The 7,936-nt window shown below is 38.0% G+C and overlaps 1 protein-coding gene across 1 annotated transcript in view; it reads right to left on the minus strand.

Annotated features, from left to right (window-relative positions):
* Window positions 1–7,477, minus strand: part of LOC307109349 (olfactory receptor 8U3) — a gene marked incomplete at both ends in the record, with an annotated part of 59,386 nt that extends 51,909 nt beyond the window's left edge. The window contains one exon of the mRNA XM_079788034.1: window positions 6,528–7,477. Within this exon, the coding sequence (XP_079644160.1) occupies window positions 6,528–7,477 (950 nt within the window). The remainder of the gene's footprint in view (window positions 1–6,527) is intronic.
* Between the last annotated feature and the right edge of the window lie 459 nt (window positions 7,478–7,936).

A 7,936-nucleotide genomic window follows, 5' to 3' on the forward strand; every position in this document is an offset into this window, starting at 1 on the left:
CAAGGAGCGAACTTCATTGAGTGTTAGCCTTTCATGAGCGTCAGGGTACAGCAGCATAGTGTCTTCGATCCAAGGGCTGATCACAAGTGGCTCGGGATTCCCAAGGATAACTTGTATGCATTTCAGGTCCTTTTTATAGCCAGTTTGTTTACATTGCCCATGGCAGTCCAGGTCTTATCTAAGGAGAACAGACTGTGAGTGCGCTTATAGGGACTAAGCCCTGTGAAGTGTGTGGCCAGCATGCTAATTGCGGCCTGTCAGACTTTACTCAATCTTAAAGTGCTTCTCAATTTTCAGGTTTACATTCTATTACCATTCACACTTTAAATTCATACAATATATCACTCTATAATTGGATGAATTATCACTGTCACAAGGTAGTAAGAAATGGTTTAGAGTAACACAAACTTTGAATTCATTTGTTCCATTATTCTAGTAATGTATTTGGAACCACTGCTAATTACTGAGATCTATTACATATTGTTAAAAAATGGGAAAAGTAGAACTATGTCTGCTTACCAAGTTTTTGAAATTTAGAGTAGGTTACAAACAAATTAATAGGTGATTAATAGTTGGATGTAACATGCTAAGAGATAATGAAACACCTCTAGAATGAAGTAAAATTTCACCTGTCATCTGAGAAATAATAGAATTTTAGTAACCAAGTAGAGAAGTGAAGATACATAAAAGTGTATTCTGGCCAAACTATGTACAGAATCTGTGTAACATCTGAAAAATTTGTAACATGCAACATGACCAAAGCATGGAGGTCACGTGAAGAATGCCACAAGAGGTGAGACTAGTTTGCAAAGTAGGATTTGCTCGTCAAAGGTTGGGTTAACCATGTTAAGAAGTTTGGCCTCTATTCTAAGGTCAATGAGAAACAACAAGCTAATATTTGCATGTCTAAACTTTTGCACTCGGATGTCGAGTGTGACTTGACACGGTTAGCATTAGAATAAAGGAATCGAGAAAAAAGCAAGCGAGTGCAAAGGGTTAAAAGTGTGATGGCCACAGAAAGGATGGCAAGGCCCTCTTTATCCTATCTAATAAAAGAGTAATATGCAAATTGACTGTACCTCTGCTACACCCACACGCCAGGCCCATCAGCCAAACAGGAGTGAGTATACAAATTAACACAACCAAGATGGCTGCGACCTCAGAGCTGCAGCAAGCAGGAGGCTTGGGTTTCCCTGGCAATGGAGGAAGCCAAGCTTCCTTGCTGCCCTGGCTGTCCCAGGCCTGCACTCAAGGCTACCAAGTTTCAATTGTAGAAGATAAATAAATCCCAACAAAAATGGCGGCAGCCACGGAGCTGGAGAGAGCAGGAGGCTTGAGTTGCCCCCAGTGATGGAGGAAGCCAAGCTTCCCTGCCACCCTCGCTGGCCCAGGCCTACACTCAAGGTTACAAAGTTTCAGTTATAGAAGATAAATAAACCCAAGATACCAGGGCCTCCACTTGGGTCGCTGGGGGTGTGGACAGCCTGAAAACCACCACAGGCCCCGTGCCCAGGCTTCCCACACCCCAAGGGAACCCCCACCCTGATCTGGGATACCCTTCAGGGCAAACCAGCTGGCTCCCACCTGTGTACCAGGCCTCTATCCTATCTAATAAAAGAGTAATATGCAAATTGACCATCACTTCAAAACACAAGATGGCTGCCCCCACATGGACACAAGATGGCCACCATAAGATGGCTAGCAGGGGAGGGCAGTTGGGAGGGACCAAGCTGGCAGAGGAGGGAAGTTGCAGGCGACTGGGCCTGCAGGGAAGGGGAGTTGGGGGGGACCCAGGCCTGCAGGGGAGTCAGGTAAGGGCAATCAGACTGGCAGCGGAGCAGTTAGGCATCAATCAGTCTGTCAGGGGAGTGGGTAGGGGGTGATCAGGCTGGCAGGCAGAAGCAGTTAGGGGCAATCAGCAAGGCAAGCAGTTGGAAGCCAGCAGTCCTGGATTGTGAGAGGGATGTCCGCCTGTCTGTTTAGGCCCTATCCTACCTGGATCGGGCCTAAACGGGCAGTCGGACAGCCCTTGAGAGGTCCCAGATTGGAGAGGGTGCAGGCTGGGCTGAGGGACACACACCCCTGTGCACAAATTTCATGCACCGGGCCTCTAGTATCTTTGTAAACTTACACAGTTTTATGTTTTGGAATTTCTGCTTAGAACAAATCACTTCATTCTGCAACCAGAACCATTATGAAGATTCTTCTTAGAGTGCAATTATAGAAGATCAGTATCAGTTCCTAACATCACTTGATTATTGCAAATGGAGACAAGAATGCTCAAAATGTGTGATCTGGTGGGTTTTAAGATGTAATAATAATAATAATAACAACAACAACTACTACTACTACTTTTAAATTTATTCCATGGCCAAAAGCAATTATTCAGCAGTGTCAGAGTTTATTTCCTCAGGACTCACAGATAATCCATACCTTCAAGCCATTTTCTTTGGCATATTTCTAATAATCTATTTAGCTATTGTCCTGAGTAACCTTGATTTGATTGTGCTAATTCAAACCAGTCCTCAGCTTCACACACCCATGCATTTTTTTTCCCTCAGCCACCTTGCTTTTGTTGATTTTTCTTTTACTTCATCTTTCCCCCCAAACTACCTTAGTGAATTTCATGTGTGAAGTGAAAGGTATAACATTTTATGCATGTGCCATTCGGGTGTGCTGCTTAATCACATTGGTAATGTGTGAACAGTATCTGCCCTCAATCATGGCATATGATCAGTATATTGCCATCTGCAACTCTTTATGTAATTCTCATGCCTAGAAAACTCTGTAATTGAATCATTGCTAGCATATACATTTATGGATTCACTGTGGGTCTTATACAGACAGTGGTAACATTCCACTTGTTTTTTTGTGACTTCAACATGGTCAACCACTTCTACTGTGATGATGTTCCCTTGATTGCTCTGGCCTGTTTGATACTCAATTCTAAGAGCTGCTGTTGGGAATCATTTCTGGGTTCAATGCCCTTTGCTCATTACTGATTGTGATCATTTCTTATTTCTTCATCATCTTTGCTATACCAAGGTTCCATTCTGCTGAAGGAAGACAGAAAGCTTTTCCTACCTATGCTTCCCATCTGACCTCCATCACAATATTTTATGGGACAATTATTTTTATATACCTACTTCCCAAGTCAAGCCATTCTGTGAACACATAAATTTGTTTTGGTGTTTTATGTGGTAGTGATTCCCATGTTAAACCCATTCATCTATAGCATGAGACACCAGGAGGTTAAAAAAAAACTCACTGAAAAGAATTAAGTTGTGTTTGGCTATTAAATAACTGAAATATTATTGAACAAGGAGGGATCAGAGGTCTTTGAGTTGTGTTTTACTTATAACTAAATTAAATACTAAGGAAGTCTGTGAAAGAAAAGAGAGGTCTCTATATATAATCACTAGTGGTTCTTCACAGATTACACTCCAATTTACTTGATAAGGTCAAAATATGTAAGAAAAATATGGGATTCTCTGAACTAATACATAAATGAGAAATATAACTGAGAGAACATGAGGGAATTATAAGTAGGCATACAAAAAGTATAAATTAAATCTGTTAGAATACTTACATTCTAGATATTTTTTAAAATCTTGTACTTCTAAAACAATTGATTTTTAAATTAAATTAAAGCATGGTTTCAAGGAATTTTAATTGTATGCATTTTTAAATTATCCTTTTTCAAAGGCAAATAAGGTAAAGACCACTTAATTTATCCAGCTTGTAAATCCTGATTTTCACATATTAAACTTGATGTGTGGGACTTATTTGTTAGTATTGATGAGGACTAAATGAGTTAATAAATGCTAAAAATTTACAATTAGGCTAAACAATAACAAATAATACATCTCACCTATTTTTCTTCTTTCCTTTATTGTTAATAGTAGTGCAGAAATTTTAGTATTGGCTGATGATCTTTTTTTTTTAATCTTTATTGTTAAAAGTATTACATAGGTCTTACTTTTCCCCAATTAACCTCTTCTGCATGCTTGGGTTCTGATCTTTTATTCAAATAAAATATTTAAAAACAAGTTATACAGAAAGGGTCCTGTTCTTTTAACAGCAATTCAGCCTTCACTCAACAAACTGACAAGAATTAAAGAGAAACTAAATCAAAGAAAATATAATATAAAGTCTGAAGCTATTAGTATCAATATACAAGAATAAGTGCTTGGATTTCTATTCAAAGTAGACCACAGATTAGTTGTAGCTACAAAAAATCCAACCCTTTTATTTACAAAAAAAAAAAAATGTCTTCAAGATGATCCATGTCACTGACAATAATGATAATAAAGCTGATATTCACCAACCCTATATTAGGTTGATTGTATCTTGGTCCTTACATATATTTCTACCTAAATGTTTATACACCAGTTTGTGAGGTGAGTATTTTCCATCTTTTACAAGTAATTGGAGCTTTATATGCCACAAAACCAGGAGGAGCAAACCTCAACTTTGTGGCAAACTTTCTGAAATCTGTCATGTTCTTCACTAATCTTGGAAACTGCCAATGATGAATCCATTTCCTACTATTTTTTATCAGTCTCTTGATTCCATATCCAGACACAAAAACATTATGGAGATCACAGAAAGAGGGATAAAAATACAAACATTGTATTTCAATGTATCTAGAGACAAAAGGAAGAATGTTGCTTTTGATATTTTGACAGAGGGACCAGTGTCTCAAGAGATGAGCCCCACCACCTGAAACAGTGGCTGGAGTCCAGTCCTGGAAACTGCTCAGAACTGTGTGCCCCAGCCCAGGAAGAATGAATAACATGTCTATCAAGTACACTTGAATTTCTTGGTCCCTGAGAAAAGCCAGGTTTACCTTAGAAATGATTGCTGATAGTAAGGATTTAAAATTGGGTCAAGATGTGAAAACTTCCATTTAATTAGTGTCTGAGCATTGTTATTATTAATCATTTCATGAAGCAGCAAGGTGCAGAGAAACTCCAGAAGGCCTGTGTTTTTCAGACGAGGCACCAAGATTTTACAGGTGTGAATTTCTTTACCTGTAAAAAGAGAGAGAGTGTCTATGCTGCTTCTATTTGTCTCGTATGTGATAGGTGAGAATAGACATGTTTATTAGTCTATATAAATATATAATCAGAAGACAAACTGTGGTGAATAGAAACATCATATTTCTCTGTCAAAATTGCTTTAAAAACTAGAGAATTTATTCAACTCCCATGGTTCTAAAAGTACCTTCTGGCAGCACATTTGAGTTATTTACAAAGTAAGCGCAGAAGAGGAAATAATTAGCTAGTGCCGCAAACCTCAAACTGCCCTCTATCCAATGACTGCAACTCTCTCCATCTCCTTCTACAATGGTAAAATAATAAAAAAATATTAAATCACTAATATAATTATTTTTATGAAATGTCAAAATAAGAGTACATCAAATCATTGATTTTTAAATTTCATGTCATGATCCTATAAGGGTAACTGAATAAATAGCAGGCTCCTAAAATTATTTCTATTTGAACAAAAATGCAAATACATTGAATTTGTTCATTTAAAAGTATAATTTATTATAAACCTTGTTCTTCAAATTATATTTTAAAATCTGATATTGATTATAAGATTTAAATCTAGATAATCTATATTATAACACACCTTATTCCTAACACCCATCGTTTTAGGAAAACAAAATTCAGGTAGTCTTGAATTTGCACTTAGAATTTTCATATAACTAGTTATGTGACCTTAGGTAATTTATAAATAATCAAGGCCCAGAGGTGAAACCTCACACACTTCTAGGTTTGTTTAATTTTATTAAGCAAGACTACTTGATTAAGTGCCTGATGAGTAGTAGAAACCTATGAGGGCATGTGACAGGGCATAGGGAAGGCTGGGGGAAGGTCAATGGAGAAATAAAAAAAAAAAAAAAGGAGATATATGTAATACTTTAAAAAATAAAATAAAATTTTAAAAAAACACAATGTTTTTGAGTATTAAATGAATTAATATTTAATTACATATAACACACATTTATATAACAAGCATTTATTTAGCACTTATTAACATAGGATATTTTTCTAAGCATCTTATAAATATTAACTTGTTTAGTCTTCAAAAGAAGCCAATGAGTAGGGTCCTATTATTTTCTAAAATTGGGAAGAGAGTCACAGAGTTCAGACCAATTGTCCAAGGTTGCACAGCTAATAAAGAAAGGAGATAGAATACAAACTCAGGGAGTCTTGGTTCCAGAGCCGTTCTAACAAAAGGAGGCCGCTGCCTTTGCTTGGGACCCACGTGTGTGTCTTTGCTAGTGTGTTTGTGTTTGAAGATAATTTCAGTGGTCTCTAAAGGCTGAGTGGTCCTCTGACTCATACTGACTCTCCAGGACTGGCCCGGGGCCTTACATACAATGTCAAAGTCTGTTGAAGTAATAAATAGTCCCATTTTCAGTTGATTGGGAAAGAATTCCATGAAATATCAGCAAAGAAAGCTTGATTTATTTCCCTTTGTGTACTTTGTAAAGCATTTAGTAGTATTATTTCCTTAATTTTAATATCTTTAAGGTTTCACAACCTTTATCCAAGACTTTTTTGGAGGCATCTTTCACTTCTTTGTTCCTTAGACTATAGATGAGGGGGTTCAACATGGGGATCACCACTGTGTAAAATACAGAAGCCATTTTGTCTGTGTCCAGGGAGTGGTTTGATTTGGGCTGCAGGTACATAAAGATGAGGGTGCCGTAGAAAATAGTAACAGCCACCATGTGGGAGCCGCAGGTAGAAATAGCCTTGCGTCGCCCCTGGGTAGAGCGGATCCTTAGGATGGCGACGACGATAAAGATGTAGGAGGTGAGGACAATGGAAGAAGAACAGATCATGTCAAAGCCAGCAAAGGCGAAGATCAGAATCTCCTTCACGTGTGTGTCTGAGCAGGACAGAGCCAAGAGGGGGATGTCATCACAGTAGAAATGGTTAATGACATTGGGGCCACAGTAAGTTAGCCGGAAGGTGATAATGGTATGGAACAGAGCAACCAGAAAGCTGTATATGTATGGAACTGCCACCAGTTGAACACAGACTCTTTTTGACATCATGGTTGAATAATGCAGGGGACTACAGATGGCTACGTAGCGATCGTAGGCCATGGAAGCTAAAAGGAAACACTCAGTGATCATGAAGGTAAGAAAACAACCCAGTTGTATTGCACAGGCATGGAAAGGAATAGTGTTATATTCCACAATGAAGTTCACCATCATCTTTGGCGTGATAGCAGAGGAGTAACAAAGGTCAACAAAGGCCAAGTGACTGAGGAAATAATACATAGGTGTGTGGAGTCGAGCATCAGTCCTGATTACGGTTATCAATCCAAGGTTACCCAGCACTGTGACCAGATAGATAACTAAAAACACCACAAAGCATGGGGCCTGAAGCTCTGGCCGGTCTGTAATTCCCTTGAGAATAAATTCAGTAACATGAGTGAGGTTAACTTCAGCCATCTATTCTGGCAGATTTTGTTGCAAGTTGAAGAATAAAAATGACACTTTTCATGGCCCTGCCAGTGTTGGGGAAAAGTGATCACTGATGTTTTCTCACCTTGAATCATGTCATCTTGTGGGCAAAAGGTACACCTTAGCTCTCTAATGACACACAATACTTGCCCCAGGTAGAAGAATCTTTTACTCTCAAAATAGTCTTCTTAACAGCTCTTTCTTTTGCTTTGTAAGTTTAGAAAGTAAGGTAGGGTGTTGATTAAATTTAAATATTACCTGAAAAAAATATCTTGAGGCAACTAACACTAATACTTCAGCGTTTTTGTTGCCAGTATCTTTTTATGCATATATAAATATGGCAGCACAAAAATGTGTAATTCATCAATGAAAATAGATTATTTCCTTGTGTTTCAATTTTGTGCATGTGTCACAGCTTTAAAATATATCAAAATAACCTAGTATGAC

This window comes from Cnephaeus nilssonii (genome assembly GCF_951640355.1).
Source record: "Cnephaeus nilssonii genome assembly, chromosome: 13".
Lineage (NCBI taxonomy): Eukaryota > Metazoa > Chordata > Mammalia > Chiroptera > Vespertilionidae > Cnephaeus > Cnephaeus nilssonii.